General features: G+C 34.5%; 1 protein-coding gene across 5 annotated transcripts; it reads right to left on the bottom strand.

Annotated features, from left to right (window-relative positions):
* Positions 1-4,471: 4,471 nt before the first annotated feature.
* Positions 4,472-17,931, bottom strand: LOC142610884 (double-stranded RNA-binding protein 1). 5 transcript variants are annotated; one of them, XM_075782855.1, is made up of 7 exons: positions 17,883-17,931; positions 16,504-16,864; positions 11,094-11,225; positions 10,119-10,354; positions 9,752-9,971; positions 5,792-5,959; positions 4,472-5,021 (listed from the first exon to the last, which is right to left on the bottom strand). In XM_075782855.1, the coding sequence occupies exons 2-7, from the start codon at positions 16,838-16,840 to the stop codon at positions 4,738-4,740; spliced, it is 1,377 nt and encodes a 458-aa protein (XP_075638970.1). In that variant the 5' UTR covers positions 16,841-16,864; positions 17,883-17,931; the 3' UTR covers positions 4,472-4,737. The 5 variants fall into 5 exon arrangements, with proteins under 5 accessions (XP_075638970.1, XP_075638973.1, XP_075638969.1 ...); XM_075782858.1 differs by lacking the exon at positions 17,883-17,931 and having other exon boundaries at positions 11,094-11,244; positions 16,504-16,762; XM_075782854.1 differs by lacking the exons at positions 16,504-16,864; positions 17,883-17,931 and adding an exon at positions 12,887-13,280.
* Positions 17,932-18,788: the final 857 nt, after the last annotated feature.

Below are 18,788 nucleotides of genomic sequence, written 5' to 3' on the forward strand. Positions count from 1 at the left end.
GACATTTTTGCTTACTAATAAATTTGCAAAATTACTTTGTTAATTAGGATTGTTTTATAAGTATTTGGGGATATAGTTTTCAAAATTTGAAGTTTTTTGCACAAAAAAAAAAGAGAGAAGAGAATGATTCTAAGAAAACTATACAAAAATAAACTATATATATCTTGAAATTTGTCTCCATATGTGGGTCTTTCGATATCAATTTTTAAGCTTCTTGCCTGAAAGTTTAAAATGCCGCTCTAAGCTTTATGCATAGCTACTATTCTTTAGGGGCTGTTTGGATTGAAGGAAGGGGGGGGGGGGGGGAGATGAAGTGGAGGAGAGTAGAGTAAAGTTAGCTGAAAATAGGCTAAGTTTGAGTCAATTTTATTCTACTCTACTCTCCATCCCTCCCCCTCAATCCAAGGAATTCGTCAAAGATTGGTTAGTATTTATCAAAATATTTTCCTTAGGAATTCCTTGAAGGTTGTAGTAATTTAGAGAGTTTTTCCTTACGATTCCACAAAGGTTGATTAGTAATTCCAAATATTATTCTCTAGGAGCTCCTTTAAGGTTGGTTAGCAATTCGAAGAATTGTTCTTTGGAATTCCTTGAAGTTGGTTAGCAAGTCTGAAAAATTTTCAAACTTTTGTGCATAGCAATTATTTATATTAGGGATTCTCAAGGTTGGTTAGTGTTGCTACGAATTTTTTTACACCAAGATTGGATTGGTAAATAGAACCCATGACCAAGAAATTTGAGTCCAAGGGAAGAGAAAAGCATCAATGGCCAACAAATATTTCCAAATTAGACAATAATAAGGGCCAAGGATGGGCCAATTTCCCTCTTTGAATGGGAAAAGGAGATCACATATGGTCTTGACCAAGAATGGGGCAATGGGTGTCGAGGATGGCCTAATCCTCCTTAAATGAAAGAATAAGCCTAGAAAGTGGTATCAGTTGAGAATAGCCTTTGAATAAGGCAAGAATGAATGATCCCAGTGTTGGCTCAAAACTCTTAGAAAGTGTATGCATAACAGCCTTTGAAATGGGCATGAAGTGGCCCAAGGCTTCTGTTAGAGGAATAGAGCAACCAAACGAGTCCAAAGGAAGACCAAGACCCAATCCTTGCGAGAAAAAGAAAGAGGGAAAATATATATATATATGAAAAGGAACCTAAACCAAAGCCTTCATTAGGTATCCAAGTAAGAGAACTAGAAAGAAGAAACCACGTACACCAAAAAGAAAAGGAACCCTTAGATTAGAAGGTGGAATTCCCACGACCTAGACCTGGCGGTCCAATGGGTCCAATGGGAAAGACCCGTCATTGTTGAAGCTCAGGGAGGAGTGTTATAGTTTTGATATCTTGCCATGGCTCATTGCTGTCTAGGGAAAGTACTCCATGCCAAAGAGGAAACCGAGAGGTGCATGTCTTAGGAAAGAGCCATTTTGCTTGGATGTGAACAACATTAATGGTTTTCACCATTTTATGATTTATTAGGAACCATTTTGTTGAAACCTAAACCATAACCAATAGTAGCTGAATCTTCCATATAGAGTTTGGACCAAAAGCCCGTTCGCCGTAACAATTACCCAAAAGAGGAAAAAGGTCTTGTAAAGAAAGGGACAAGTTGGTGTGAGAGATCAGTAGACTAAATGCGCTCAAAGGAGACTTATGAAATCTCTTTGGGGGTAAATTATTTTCTAGAGTTGTCACGTATATTTTAATTATACAAAAAAAAAAAACCGTAAAATGAATAAATTTGTATAACATTGATAATTTTTGCAATTGATAGAAATCTACGATGCTTAGGTCCTAGTTACATTATAAAGAAAGTACAAGCCTTTGGTCCTAAATACATTCTATCCAAAAAAAAAAAAAATGATAAAGCACTAATCTTTGAGCCACAATTTTAGGCTTGGGAATTAGGTTACAAAGTGAGAAGATGTTAGGCACTCGCTTTGCCTAGAAGATCTGGTCTTCTAGACTTTGAATAACCATTCACATATCCACTGATCAACATACAAGACATGACACAAAACATACAACATGTTGATATTGGATCAAATTGCAAACACTCAGATGTTAGGTTTCTCTTAGATCTAGAATTATTCTTTCAACCAAAATTCATAAATCTATTTTAAAAGGCAAGTTTTAAGATTTAGAGATTAATCAGATAAAAAAGTAGATCTAAGGGATAGAAAATCAGATCTATGATTTATGCATGAAAAAAAAAAATTATAAATAGAAAAATATCAGATCTATTTTTATTATAAATAAAAGTATTTTTTAAGAAGAAAATACTAGATCTGGATTTATACTATGCAACGAAAACATTTTTATTAATATATAGTAAATTTGGAATTATTTTGTGAAAGAACATATTTTTCTATTAAGAAAATATCAGATATGGCTTTTTAATAACCAAAAAAAAAAAGTTTTTAATAAGAAGAAAAAAAAATCAGATCTGGTTTTTTTTTAAGGAAGCAAAGAATTTAATACATTAAAATATTGCATCTGGTTTTTGATAATAAAGAGATGGCTTTTAGAAAAGAAAATATATGGTTTTTTTAGAAAGAAAATGAAGAATTTAACACATGGAATTTTTTTTTAATACATAAGATATTAGATCTATATGTATAATATGCACAAAAAAAAAACATTTTAGATATGAAAATACTAGATCTAGATATATTATATATGGAAAAACATTTTTAACATGGAAAATAATAGATATATGAATGATTTAAAGAGAAGTAATGCAACACTCACAAACTATTTTACAAACTGTAAATGTGGCTAGCTTTTTATTTACCAATAACCGCTCATCACATTAGCAATTTGTAAATTTTTTTTGTAAAAAAATTTGTATCTCTAGCATTACTCTAAAAAAAGTAACGCTAGATCTAAGATTACACCTTACAAATATTGATTCTAAAGCATGGGAGACAATAGATCTAATAATTCATCATGTGAGCAATTCAAATCAAACAATAAAAACATGTGAGAAATTCAAATCTCGCAATTAAAAACATGTTATATACCTGCCATATAGTGATGAAAGCAAAGGGGATCCTCTTAGAAATGTGAGAGATCTTGAAAATAAAATCAACTATTAGATTAATGAAATCAGTAGTGAAGTTTTAATCTCTCTATTGTCTAAGAGGAATGTAGTAATAAATGAGAAAAATTTGAAGAGAGTTTACAAAAATTTGATCCAGTGAAGATCAGAATTCTTGTATAGTTTCAAGAATCTCTAAAAAATTAGGGGAATAGTGTGTGCCTCTTTTATTTTTTGAGGTGTAAGTAGTTTAAAAAATAAGCTAAGATAAATTAAAGAGTCTGCCATTACGTAATAGGTAAGTCTTATCTTAAAAGAAATAAGATTTGGATGAAAAAATGACCCAAAAAATAAACACAATTACACAACAGAGAAAAATTTGTTGATTGTGCCAATCAGCACTATTGAAGGGACAAATTGGCACTTTAGTTGGAGCTCATTGCAATCATTTATAAACCTAAGATCCACTACTAAATTCTCGATTCTCGACATGGGACTCAGCACATGCTTGCACAACACATGCTCAAACAATCCAAACCACACAATTTAGGTATCACACATCTTATACAGTTACATATACCTGAAGTTCTTAGGTTAAATGGTAAAGTTGTTCTAGAAAAAATTTCCTTTTAGTTAATATCCCTGAATGTATTTCATTTAGAGCTTCTCTTGATAAAAAATCAAGATAATATAGAAAATCAAGTTTTAGATTGACCTTGTTAGACATTTTTGACATTCTAAATACCCCCAACTTCCTTTGAGCTCTCGTTATGAGACAACTAGTTTGGACTAGAATCATCTTTAAAAAATTCCATTGTATTGATTTATTTATTTTTTGCTAAGCATAAACTCCATTATATTATGGTTAAGAGATTCCAAACATTGTTAACATTCTTTCACCACCACCTCGGTTAAACTCTGGTCACAAAATTTGACGTCTTCTTTTACATTAGCATTCGCTTATTCAAAGCCCACTAATGAGGGACATTTTATAAACACCCCATTTTGCAACTATGTTTAACCTCACTTCAAGAGAGAAATCATTGTTTCACAACCTAAGAAAAAAATTGTAATTTTACTATTAGATTTTCAAATGCTTAATTAAAAATAAATCTAGAAGTCCAAACTTCTAACTCCTAACAATATGTATATAAAAAAAAACTCCTAACAATAAAAATGACATATTATGAGCTTAAATAGGACTAGTGAGAATTAAACATCCACGGTTGATATGCATTCTAATGATTAGTATGATTAAAGTCGATCATGTACGATTATGATTGGTTCCTTAAAGGATTAAATTTAATTAATTATGTGATAGAATCTAATAGGATAAAAAAAAATTACAAGGATGCATATACCAGATAATTGAGGGTGCCTACCTGCTACTGAAACTTGTTTAAGTTCTAAGCAGCCTGTTGGGAAAGGAGGGGAGGGGAGGGGACGATAGTGCCATTTCACATTGATTGCTCAATATTAACGTGTCTCCAAGAGGAATATCAATCTAACAATTAGCAGTTACTGCATTCTCACTAAAGACAGCAATGCATGTAGAGGATTATTCCGGTTGCTAATGCCATCTTTAATGGCAAGTTGAAAATAGCAATGTAGGATGGTCAAATCAAATGTTTATAAATGTCGGATGAACAATTGTGAGCTCATAAATATCACCAAACGAAACTGGTCAGCCTGATATCTCAATTAGGGGAGAATGCAACCCATTTATCATCACTCTTGGGCAATATAGTGTAGCCCCTAGGAATTGTCATGTTTGGCACGTGCGGGTGAACAAATATCCTTTTACAGGATGAGATAATTGTTTCAGCTGGCGGCACAAGACTTGAGTCCATAACCAAATTAGTTGAAGAATGTGAAGATAGGCCATATGAAGCGTCCACCGAAGAACCTCTGTTACATGTTATAAAGGTATCAGGTCCTGAAGATAGAATGGAGGGCTGATTAAGGCTGACTTCGGTACTCACTGTAATCAGGTCCAAATGAGAAGGCTCTTAGAGACATAAATACCAATAATGTCATACACGTCAGTGCCAACATGGAAATCATTTACCTACCAATCTGAGAAAGATATATGCAACTCTAATGAACTTTGCTCACAAATGCGCACACACATATATAGCTTGAAAAAATCCATGGTTGTAAGGAGTCAACATTTCAAAATGGCATAGTCTTTTATTTATGCAAATTATGTCATAGATTTGGTGAGAATTTGAGAATATTTAAACCTTCAAATACTCCAATTAATGTCCTTTTAGATCTAGTTATGTGTAAGAGGAGGTTAGTGCCACAAAAGACAATTGCATGCATATAAGAAGCATAAACAAATGGCTAAAACACCATTTATACACCCTCTAAGTTTGCCCCTTTCATTATCATCTATTAGAAACTTGCAGTTAACCCACTCAAAAATGACATTGTTTTGGATAGAAAAATAGAAAAACAAAGTCATTCTTAAGTGGGTAAACCGGTGAAAATGCGGTTGCCCATAGCATTAGGGACACATTCTAATAGTCAAGTGTGCAGCTTGTAAAGTTTGAAAGCCAATGGACTGATTTAGAAGTGACCCCAACCTTAAAGTGCATTTTAGCCTAAACAAAAAGTATAAACCTGGCAAGTGAAAAAGGGGGAAAATTATAAAAATCAAAAACCAAATCTTAAGTAGAGAATGATGGTCTAATAAAATAGCAATATGGATTTCATAAATAAAATGCTAAGGGCTTTGTGAAACCTCACCTCTGTTCTCCCCAGCTTGCCTGGTGCATAGTTTCAAATTCATGGTAGCTCCAACAAGCTGTTGCAGATCAACAGTGACATTTGGTTGCAAGCTAGAAGATGAGATCTCATAAGTTTCTTTTCCTTTGTGCACAGGAGATACAATCAAGGGGCCCTGACCTGGCTTACCTGAGAGGAAGGAACAATGTTTTAAAAAGTACTATTATTGACCATATTCCTGCAAATGCAACGTTGCAATGTTGTACCTAATGCACCACTTCCATTTTTATTTTTTTCCCCTTGTTTTTCTATAATATGGTTATGCTTAGAATGTCCCTCTAAAAGCTGAAATTAGAGCATACACTCTAGGATTATTTATTTATTTTTTGATAAATAGAGCATACACTCTAGGATTAATTTACCAAAGGATGTTTGTTTATGAAAATTAAAACTCTTGGGAACTGTTTCTGATGGCATTTGTTGCATGCTTGCGACAGGCCTAACTTGTAGTTGGAATGGCTGCCCCTAGCCAAGTATTTGTACAACACCAATTACCACATTGCCACAAAAATGATTTCATCGCAAAGGTGGCCTACTAATTGAAATTACAATTCTTGAATTCATCCTACATTCAATGTGTCATGCCTCATGCTGAAGCTTGAAAAGAATGTTACTCCCTCCACAATCCTACCTGCTCTTGTTCAAGAAGTTGAGTTTGTCCCCAAGCCCAATAAGGTCTTGCAACACTGGAGTAAGAAGTTGTGAAACCAAACCATCACTAAGGAACTCAATAAGTGGCAAGGCCTTCATGATGATGAAGTAACTTGAGGGAACCTCCAGCAGATGCAGCAGAAGTTCCCTCACCTTAGGGCGAGTTGTTCTAAGAGAGGGGGGGGGGGGGGGGATTCTTAGTAGCAAAACTGGAGCAAATCCAGAATCACTAAACCAAAGCTCCGAACAACACTTTAGTACAGAAAGTTTTTCCCCATTTGACACTTCAAGGCTGCAGACTGGCACTTCCTGGACCAAAGTGCCGGTCAGCCCTGGACAATCCTATTGATTCCAAATTAGCACAGCAGTCTCTGAAGATTAATGGCGCACGTTGGCAAGCTGGGAACTCAAGTTGGAATTCCAGAATAGGGTTATCTCATGTAACAAGGCAAATTAGTATAGTTAATTAGAGTAGTTAGTTGCAGCCTATGCATGGATCATTAGCACATGTGAGGATTAAATAGATCAGTTGGGAGCTCATTTAACACATGTTAAATATGGGAATAACCATATTTAACATGTACAAAACAATGTTTGTAAAGGCGTGCTTAAGCACGAAGTGCAAAGCCCCAAGGCTCCAACACTTTTTTGCCTCTAAAGTGAGACATTCAAAGAAGCCCTTTTTTTAGAAAAAAAAAAAAAAAAAAACCAAAACGGATTTTTTTTTTTTGTTGAGAACCAAAACTAAATCAAAACTATAGGATCTTGACATTATTAATATAAACCATTGATTTGGCATATTTTTAGTGTAAATTATTCAAAAAAAAAATTTTTTTGAGTGTAACTTGTCCTAAAACCCACAACTCCCTTTTGAATATTTTCTAGGTACCAATTACCATATTGCTATGTCCTGATATTCTTACCTCATCCATGAAAAAAGTATGACATAATATATATATATATATATATATATATATATAAATATGCGTGTGTGTGTGTGTCGTAATTGTTTGGTTACTTTAATAGTTGATGTTGAACATAGCACACTATATCTTATAGACTTATAGTCATTAGGTGATTAAATTATTAACTAATATTAGTGATTATTCATGGGGCATTATGGCTATCAGAGATTTAACAAAGAATATTACATGGAAGTACTCATATCTAGTTTATCCAAAAAAAAATTAAAATGACTTGATTGGCATTTTTCGTGTTAAAATTGCAGAAGGAGGGCTTATCTAAATATTATATGATTTATATGAAATGTTTTATTTCAATTTATATGATAATTTGATTGTTGTATTTCTCATTAATAATTATTTTAAAATTTATTAAATTATTTTTTCAAAATGTGCACTTCACTTCAATAAGAGGCGCGCTTGCACTTTGCACCTAGGCTCCAAAAGGCCTTTGCGCTTAAGTGCAACCCACTCTTTTACCAACACTGGTGTTAAATGAACAACCAATAGGAATTGAAGTCCATGTATAAGACACCAATTGTAAAACCCTAAGCCCATTAATTGAATAGTGATGCATTTTGTTAAATATGGAAATAACCATCTTTAACATGTGCTAAATGAACAACTGATAGGAATTGAAGAAGTCCATCTATAAGACACCAATTATAAAACCCTAAGCTCATTAATTGAATAGCAATGCCTTTTCTTCATCACACTCTTTTTCTTCTCTCTTTTTTTTTTTTTTTTTTGGATAAGTAAATAATGATATGAAACATACAAAAATCCCTTGGTACACAGACAATGTACTAAGGGGAAATAAAAAATCAATGAAAATGAATGGCCACTTAAGGCAGCCATCCAATCACACATGGTGCGTAAAACATGAAATTTAAGCTCCCCGTCCAATCACAAAGGTATTTTCTTCATTTTTCTCTTAAACTCCCTCTCCCTCTCTCCCTCCCTCTCTCTCTCTCTCTCACACACACACACACACACACACACACACACTAAGGGGAAATAAAAAAATCAATGAAAATGAATGGCCACTTAAGGCAGCCATCCAATCACACATGACATGGTGCGTAAAACATGAAATTTGAGCTCCCTGTCCAATCACAAAGGTATTTTCTTCATTTCTCTCTTAAACTCTCTCTCACCCTCTCTAACACACCATTTTTCAACACTCTCATATCCTAATCCCATTCTCTAATACATCCCACAGTAATACTTGTCACACTCATCCATTCCCAACCCTAGGCTAGTTTCGTCATCAGCCCTATATCTCTAACACTCAAAAACTTCACCCCAAACACCACCTTGATCCTTTCAGTATCCACGCATAAATTCTATGTGCGACTGCCAAGGTCTACTTTTGGACCTTTTTGGTGTGGGCTTTAGCTTTTTCATTGAGTGGGGTGACCAAACTAAGGTATCAAAAGATGATCAATATAAATTTGGAAAAGATAAAGATGACAATCATCAACGTTCAAGAGGGTAAAAATAAAAAAGAAACTTCTCCATGCAACTTCTGTACATTAAAGACCTAGGCAAAAATAGGTCTCTCACTATCTCAAAAAAGAAGTTCCAATTCTGGTTTGAGGAAGGGCTTCCTTTTGAGATTTCAGTATATAAACCTGAGAAATTATGCCAATGAGAACTAACTCAAATGGCACCAACTTCCCTTGTAGAAACAAGATCGAGGGTAGGGTCATAGGTTGAAACCATACCCGTGTATGTGTAACTTACCAATAAATAAATAAAACCAAGAAATTATCCACATTAATGACATCTTACCATTTTTTTTTGGTCATACAGAAACCTTGGGGATACAATTCCCACTCAATTTCACACACACACATATATATGTATGTATGTAATTCCATATATGAACAATAACTAGGTATTATACCCTACAAAGATGAGTATTACTTTTTTAACAAAACAATGTGCATTAAATAAATATCCACTGAGTGGCTTTATACTCATAAATTTTATGAGGTGCTTACTAAAAGAGGTTCATGGTTAAAATAATAATTACATGCATTATGCAATTACCTTCTAAAGACACTCTTCCATCTTATAAATCAACAACCAAGTGTGAATCTACCTGGTGCTATAGAAGAATTACATGTCCTACGATTTAAGTTTATAAGAGGAACTACTCCATGTCAATTTGATACCTATGTGTCTCTGATGTTCATATAGGATGCAACATCTACGTATAAACAGAAGCATTAGAAGGAAAAAGGTTTACTTAAGGTTAACACCAATCCTGAAACTAATAGTGTTGAAAGAAATATACACTTACGCTGTTTCAGAGTAGTGTAAGCAATCTTTGCTGCATTCATCTCTGCCTGCTTTTTGGTCCTTGCTTCATGTCCTTTAAAAACCTCCCCTTCTATCTCCACAGTTGAAACAAAAACTGGTACATGAACTTCACCAAATCTATTTGTATCATAAACTGGTAGAGAAAACCCTTCTTTTTGAACCAACTCTTGTAGAAGGTTTTTGTAGGGACCAGAATCATCCTGAAAAATTGAAAAACCAAGATTAAAAAATTGGAAAGAATAACACAGATTCAACCCACAGAGAGAGTGAATAGAGATGCACTAGAATAATTAATTCCTAAGGATACAAAAAGTTATACAAATGGCCACAGGAAACAGAAGACTAGCCTCTTTAGCTCCATCTGGCACCAATGATGTCAAAGCGACTTTTGCAGCTGCATGTTCAGCATCCTTCGATGTGGAAAAGAATTCTGGGCTCTCATAGGTCTGTCTGTCAACTGTGACCTTACACCTGAAGCGACTAGCATGAGGAGGGCCTTCACGTTCACAAGAGTATACAGGTAGACAGAGACTTCTCTTTTGAGCATAGTTTTGCAGCTGGTTCTTGTAAAAATGCTGAATATCTATGACTCACGAAAGAAATTGAAAATTGTAAGTCCTGACATATAACATGTCGTGAAACAAAGAATAACATGTTCAAAACATATCAACGTAAGAAACATCAGTAACCATGAATGAAGCTAATGTAGCACGTGGTTATTATAAAGAAAGAATCAATTTAAAAAGAGACTGAGGGGGTTCCAGTCAAGCACACAGGTGTCAAGGAGTAGACAAGAGAGGAACAACTAAAAAAAAAGAAAGAAATATAATGCCATTGAGCTACACCTCAACTGACATTTCCTGCTCCAATAATAACGGGATGGAGAACATTTAAGACCCATTGGGTGTGTGCGTAATTTACCAATAAAAAAAAACACATAGGGAATCAGTAGAGAAGTGGAGGAACTAGCAATCTAGGCAAACAAAGAGCACAAAAAAGTTGCATTGATGTCACACAAGGATCACTCCACCCCTTCAAATATTCCATTCCATTATAAGTTCCAACATACAGGTAAAGATGCAATCATATAAAGCATGTGAACCCATCAGGTATTACGCACTCTACCACTCTAACTGCACGCATTGAAAATAGTATCTAGAAAAACCCAAGCCAGCCCAAATAATGAGAGAACAAAATTGAGCAGCACAACAATAAATAATACAGTGGCTCCATATGAGCTCTGCACATGATACACAAGGAATTGGTTTCTGTAACCATGGTATCTCTGGTTGGATCTGAAGCACTGAAATAATTTTCCTTACCTCTAGAATCATTGTTCACATATAAGGTGGTTCCATTGACCTGAGGAGTTTGGTATATTTCTTGCGTCTTTGGTTGCATTGCCTGCCTGGTGGCAGATACAATATCCAAATCAGTACTTCCAGTAGTAGAACCTGCAGCAATAATGAGAACCTGATATGAAAGCAACGTGAATTATTCAAGTATGTGCATTGCAGGTTTGGATCTTGGCGGTAGACGTAGCATAACACATTATTTCCATTAAATAAATAGATAAACTAGCAAACCACATAAAATCTAACACAAGTAAGAATGAAATTCTAGCCCAACGACTTTTAGATCAATTAAAGAGTTGGATGCAAAGAAATTGTATGAAAAGGGTCAAATAAGCATATGCATATTGGTATACATAATTTGTTATCAGAACTCTAGGACTTGCAAGAAAATGAAATCAACGTATTCTGGATGATACTATGACGAACTTGCACAAAAAAAATAAATGGGTAATAAATTAAAGATGCTATTACCGGAAAAACTAACTTTGATCTTTCCATAAGAATGTCCCACCTAAGCAAGGTCTTAAATATAGCCAAATTTACAATATCTTAGTCAATAATGAATATTAGAAGACTCCATAGACCAATGAACCGTGTCACTACTTTCTTATTTTCAAAAACTATCAGTCAAATATATTGGAATGTAATCAACATCATAATTCTTTTGTCTCATTAAAGTATTGGTACAAAAAAATTTCAATATTTACTCAGGAAACTTCCAGCATTCTAAACAATAATATTTATACCTAAGAAAAATTTAATTGTCATTTTTTTCAATATTTTTGCTCTCTCATATTAGCCTCAATATGGGATGTGACGGTTCACCTTAGGTGATGAAGTTCTCATTCATGTGAGCCAGTAATGTTCCTACAAATTTCAAAGCAATGCTAACTCACTAACATATAATCATTAAAATTGAAAGTAAAAAAAAAAAAGGAGAATGCTTTTGTATGGACTTGTGGCCCTCAACCCTTAGGAACTCCACATGAAACTAAATTTCTTATCTTGAACCTGAAAAATCATAAAGATAGACACATAGTCAAATGCATTAAACTGCTTAAATCCATGTCTAGTTGATATTATATCCAGTTTTCTGTCCTAGTAGGTAATGTTCCATGATATATGGATCAAAAATTATCCAGACATGGTCATAATGAATTTCATTAGGAAACTGCAAAAAGAGCACAATCCTAGTTCATGAGATGTACACAAGAGTAAGACCCAAAAAATAAAACAAAAAGAAAATCAACACACTAATGGCTGAATCACTGTTCTTGGCATCGACCATCAAACCCAAAAACAAAAAAACAAACAAACAAACCAGGTTTGCCGGCAATAGCACAATATTACTTGTATCAACATTAATATGACATGAATGGTTACATTAATTGATGTTTTGTACTTAACTAAACTAACAGGACTAATTTTGAGCAAAATACAGAGCTTATGAACATTCATAAAAGTATTAAATAAAATTAATAAATGTCATGGCAAGCTTCATATGTTATACCCATATGCTTAGAAATTGATGAGATGTATAATATTGATATGTTCATCAATATATATTTGAGAGTAAAAATCTCCAAATTTATCCAGAATAGAGCACTAGTTCTTTATATGGGATTTTTTTATTATTATAAATTTTTAATGGGTGGGTTCTTAAAAGCTGTAAATTTAAATGGGGTTTTGTGTTTTTGCTTAAAAATGAAAGATTTAAGGTTTATTTCAAAGAAGTTAATGTTTAAATTAAATATGGTTACCTGAGAATGAGGAAGAGGAAGAGGAAGAGGAGGAAAGTGAAGGCTGTGGAAAAGAAGCAAAAGAAGAATAAGAGCGAATAGTAACGGAAGGAGGTGGTGGTGGTGGAGGTTGAGTAAAGTGGAGGAAAGCGACTCTAGCGGCGTCATTTTGGGCCTCTTTGGAAGACTTACAAGGGTTAGAAGAATGAAAGGTTTGAGGAGGAGAACTAGAATTAATAGTGAGAGTGGCAGTGGCGGTGAAGCGGGGGTTGTGGTCTGGGCCGTCCTTTGTACTCACGTACTCCGGTAAACTCCATGATTTCTGGTGGCACAGCTCTTGTAGCTTCGACTTGTACATTTCTCTCTCTTTCCTGTGCTTTTGCTTTTGCAATTACATTCACAGCCAGGTAAATTCAAATCAAAATTAAAATGAATGAGTGAATTATATATGTTCACGGGTGGATGGGCTTAACTGTATCACATTATTTTTTTTATTTGGGCTTTAATTTCCTGAGGCCCGATCACGCCACCCCATCTTACATTATTATTCTTCTTTTTTTTAATAAACTTGTTAGAAATAAAGTCTGATTAAAATGTGTAAAATTTGGATAATGAAAAGGTTATTTGGGATGTCTTCTTTTACATTAACATTCACTTATTCAAAGCTCGCTAACGAGGGACATTTTATAGATTTTGCAACTATGTTTAACCTCACTTCAAGAGAAAAATCATTGTTTCACAACCTATGAAAAAAATTGTAATTTTATTATTAGATTTTCAAATGCTTAATTAAAAATAAATCTAGAAGTCCTAACAAAAAAATGACATATTATGAGCTTATACAGGACTAGTGAGAATTAAATATCCACGGTTGATGTGCATTCTAATGATTAGTATGATTAAGGCCAATCATGTACGATTATGATTGGTTCCTTAAAGGATTAAATTTAATTAATTGTGTGATAGAATCTAATTGGATAAAAAAAATTACAAGGATGCAGTACCAGATAATTGAGGGTGCTTGCCTGCTACTGAAATTTGCTTAAGTTCTAAGCAGCCTGTTGGGAAAGGAGGGGAGGGGACGATAGTGCCATTTCACATTGATTGCTCAATATTAACGTGTCTCCAAGAGGAATATCAATCCAACGATTAGCAGTTAATGCATTCTCACTAAAGACAGCAATGCATTATGCATGTAAAGGATTATTCCGGTTGCTAACGCCATCTTTAATGGCCCTATATGTGTGTGTGTGTTTCTCAAAAAAAAGAAAAAAGAAAAAGAAAATATCAATGTAGGAAGGTCAAATCAAATGTTTATAAATGTTGCATGTACAATTGTGAGCTCATAAATATCACCAAACGAAACTGGTCAGCCTGCTATCTCAATTAGGGGAGAATGCAACCCATTTATCATCACTCTTGGGCAATATAGTGTAGCCCCTAGGAATTGTCATGTTTGGCACGTGCGGGTGAACAAATATCATTTTACAGGATGAGATAATTGTTTCAGCTGGCGGCACAAGACTTGAGTCCATAACCAAATTAGTTGAAGAATGTGAAGATAGGCCGTATGAAGCGTCCACCGAAGAATCTCTGTTACATGTTATAAAGGTATCAGGTCCTGAAGATAGAGTGGAGGGCTGATTAAGGCTGACTTCGATACTCACTGTAATCAGGTCCAAACAAGAAGGCTCTTAGAGACATAAATACCATTAATGTCATACACGTCAGTACGAACATGGAAATCATTTACCTAGCAATCTGAGAAAGATACATGCAACTCTAATGAACTTTGCCCACAAATGCACACACACATATGTATATAGCTTGAAAAAATCTGTAGTTGTAATGAGTCAACATTTCAAAATGGCATAGTCTTTTATTTATGCAAATTATGTCATAGATTTGGTGAGAATTTGAGAATATTTAAACCTTCAAATACTCCAATTAATGTCCTTTTAGATCTAGTTATGTGTAAGAGGAGGTTAGTGCCACAAAAGAGAATTGCATGCATATAAGAAGCATAAACAAATGGCTAAAACACCATTTATACACCCTCTAAGTTTGCCCCTTTCATTATCATCTATTAGAAACTTGCAGTTAACCCACTCAAAAAGACATTGTTTTGGACAGAAAAATAGAAAAACAAAGTCATTCTTAAGTGGGTAAACGGTGAAAATGTGGCTGCCCATGGCATAAGGGACACATTCTAATAGTCAAGTGTGTAGCTTGTAAAGTTTGAAAGCCAATGGACCGATTTAGAAGTGACCCCGAACTTAAAGTGCATTTTAGCCTAAACAAAAAGTATGAACCTGGCAAGTGAAAAAGGGGGAAAATTATAAAAATAAAAAACCAAATCTTAAGTCGAGAATGATGGTCTAACAAAATAGCAATATGGATTTCATAAATAAAATGCTAAGGGCTTTGTGAAACCTCACCTCTGTTCTCCCCAGCTTGCCTGGTGCATGGGTTCAAATTCATGGTAGCTCCCACAAGCTGTTGCAGATCAGCAGTGACATTTGGTTGCAAGCTAGAAGATGAGATCTCAGGAGTTTCTTTTCCTTTGTGCGCAGGAGATACAATCAAGGGGCCCTGACCTGACTTACCTGAGAGGAAGGCACAATGTTTTAGAAAGTACTATTATTGACCGTATTCCTGCAAATGCAACGTTGCATGGTTGTACCTAATGCACCACTTCCATTTTTATTTCTTTTCCCCTTGTTTTTCTATAATATGGTTGTGCTTAGAATGTCCCTCTAAAAGCTGAAATTAGAGCATACACTCTAGGATTAATTTACCAAAGGATGTTTGTTTATGAAAATTAAAACTCTTGGGAACTATTTCCGGTGGCATTTGTCGCATGCTTGCAATGGGCCTAACTTGTAGTTGGAATGGCTGCCCCTAGCCAAGTATTCGTACAACACCAATTACCACATTGCCACAAAAATGATTTCATCGCGAAGGTGGCCTACTAATTGAAATTACAATTCTTGAATTCATCCTACATTCAATGTGTCATGCCTCGCGCTGAAGCTTGAAAAGAATGTTACTCCCTCCACAATCCTACCTGCTCTTGTTCAAGAAGTTGAGTTTGTCCCCAAGCCCAATAAGGTCTTGCAACACTGGAGTAAGAAGTTGTGAAACCAAACCATCACCGAGGAACTCGATAAGTGGCAAGGCCTTCATGATGATGAAGTAACTTGAGAGAACCTCCAGCAGATGCAGCAGAAGTTCCCTCCATCAATATGACATGAATGGTTACATTAATTGATGTTTTGTACTTAACTAGACTAACAGGATTAATTTTGAGCAAAATACAGAGCTTATGAACATTCATAAAAGTATTAAATAAAATTAATAAATGTCATGGTACGCTTCATATGTTATACCCATATGCTTAGAAATTGATGAGATGTATAATCTTGATATGTTCATCAATATATATTTGAGAGTAAAAATCTCCAAATTTGTCCAGAATAAAGCGCTAGTTCTCTATATGAGTTTTTATTTTATTATAAATTTTTAATGGGTGGGTTCTTAAAAGCTGTAAATTTAAATGGGGTTTGTGATTTTTGCTTAAAAATGAAAGATTTAAGGTTTATTTCAAAGAAGTTAATGTTTAAATTAAATATAGTTACCTGAGAATGAGGAAGAGGAAGAGGAAGAGGAAGAGGAGGGAAGTGAAGGCTGTGGAAAAGAAGCGAAAGAAGAGCGAATAGTAAAGGAAGGAGGTGGTGGTGGTGGAGGTTGAGTAAAGTGGAGGAAAGCGACTCTAGCGGCGTCATTTTGGGCCTCTTTGGAGGACTTACAAGGGTTAGAAGAATGAAAGGTTTGAGGAGGAGAATTAGAATTAATAGTGAGAGCGGCAGTGGCGGTGAAGCAGGGGTTGTGGTCTGGGCCGTCCTTTGTACTCACGTACTCCGGTGAACCCCATGATTTTTGGTGGCACAACTCTTGCAGCTTCGACTTGTACATTTCTCTCTCTTTCCTGTGCTTTTGCTTTTGCAATTACATTTACAGCCAGGGAAATTCAAATCAAAATCAAAATCAAAATGAATGTTTATCAAAAAAAAAAAATCAAAATGAATGAATGTATTATATATGTTCACGGGTGGATGGGCTTAACTGTATCACATCATTTTTTTTATTTGAGCTTTAATGTCTTGAGGCCCGACCCCCCACCGTCATCCTATCATTATTATTCTTCCTTTTAATAAACTCCTTATTAGAAATAAAGTCTGATTTGAATGTGTAAAGTTTGGGCAATAAAAAAGTTATTTAGAATGTGTAAAAGCTGAAATATGTAAAGACTATAAGGGAAACGTATATTAATAATTGTACTCATTATTGCAACCTTATGCCATGAACTCTACAAGCATTCTTCTAAGGTTCTATATATATGTGGAATTGCTTTACTGTTATTGAACACATCTAAGAGATATCAAAAAGTTTGTGGATGACCACTTGAATACAAGAGTTTATTAATATATATTTCTTGTTTTCTTTTTACTTTGTTTTATCTATTTCTATTATTTCACAAACCTTATGAGAATTTGTTGCTATTTTTTAAATAAATCATTTTTAATATATATATATATATATTTTTTTTAATAACTAAATCACATTTCAAGTATTTATTAGTAAAATATGACAGTTATGAAATTTTGTTCACTTTGTTTGAAATGTTGTGTATTTGTGAATATATATAATATGTGTAGGGTGAGTTATCTTACTTTAATTAAAAGTAAAAGACCATGAAAAAATAGAAATCATTGTGTAATGTGAGTGCAATTCGAGAAATCAAACTTTTCGGATCAACACTTAATTAATTAATTAAGATAGGATTGCCATGTTGATTGCCTCCCTATCCTTTTTTTGTTATAAAAAAAGAAAAGAAAAGTAAGCTCCCTTAAGCGAGAGTTAAGCAAAGAACAAGTAGGTTATAGCAAATAAAGTACAAGCAAAATTTAGATAAAGTAATCAATTTGAGTACTTTTCAAAGTTCTTTAACGCTCACCTATAGAATTTCTTCTGTTGGAGGAGGCTACAATTGGCATAGAATAAAAGGGAAAAGTAAAAAGAGTATAGAAGAGTTTTTTTTTGACATCTATAAAGTTTCTATACTCTTTTATAGAAGTCCAAGAGGAGATCAAAGTAGGTTTGGCGCTCAAGTCATAAAAACAACACGAAAAGTACCTTGGCCTACCTTTTCTTGCGGGGAGAAACAAACGGAATACTTTTAATGGTATCAAGGAGAAGCTTGGGAAGAAATAAATGGGTTGGAAAGAGAAGGTGCTATCTAAAGCAAGGAAGGAAGTGTAAATTAAAGTAGTTGCACATGTTCTACCTATTTACACAATGAGTTGTTTTAAAATACCAAACTCTCTTTGTGAAGATTTAACGAGTATGATTCAGAATTTTTGATGGGGGTTAGAAGAAAGATGAGAAGAAAATAGCTTGGTTTAGCTGGGAGAAGCTATGTGAACCAAAGTCCTGTGGAGGTATGGGGTTTAAGCAACTAAAACAATTCAACTTGGCTCTTCTTGCAAAACAAGGATGAAGGCCTCAAACATACCACAATTCTCTGGTTTACCAAGTTCTTAAGGCTAAGTATTTCCCAAGGTGTGGTTTCGTTCAAGCTATTGTTAGCAACAACCCTTCCCATACTTAGTGAAGTATTATGGCTGCTCAACCTTTGATTAGAGATGGATTGCGATGGAGGGTGGGTAATGGTACCAATATTTGGATCTAGGGCGACAAATGGTTACCCATTGCCTCCACACACAAAACGATCTCTCCTTGACACTTCGTGTCCGTTTAGGAATAGCTTATTTAGCTGAAACTGAAAACTTTTTACTGAAAGTATTGTAGATAAAGGTAAAAGTTAGCTGAATAGTACAATGGGACCCATGAATAATACTAG

This window comes from Castanea sativa, chromosome 9, assembly GCF_040712315.1.
Source record: "Castanea sativa cultivar Marrone di Chiusa Pesio chromosome 9, ASM4071231v1".
NCBI lineage: Eukaryota > Viridiplantae > Streptophyta > Magnoliopsida > Fagales > Fagaceae > Castanea > Castanea sativa.

Coding starts and splice junctions, on each gene's coding strand:
- LOC142610884 (XM_075782855.1), bottom strand. CDS start 16,840: ATGTACAAGTCGAAGCTGCAAGAGTTGTGCCACCAAAAATCATGGGGT. Junction 10,355..11,093: donor TGTGAACAATGATTCTAGAG/GTAAGGAAAATT, acceptor CGTGAGTCATAG/ATATTCAGCATTTTTACAAG. Junction 9,972..10,118: donor TGCCAGATGGAGCTAAAGAG/GCTAGTCTTCTG, acceptor TCAATTTTTCAG/GATGATTCTGGTCCCTACAA.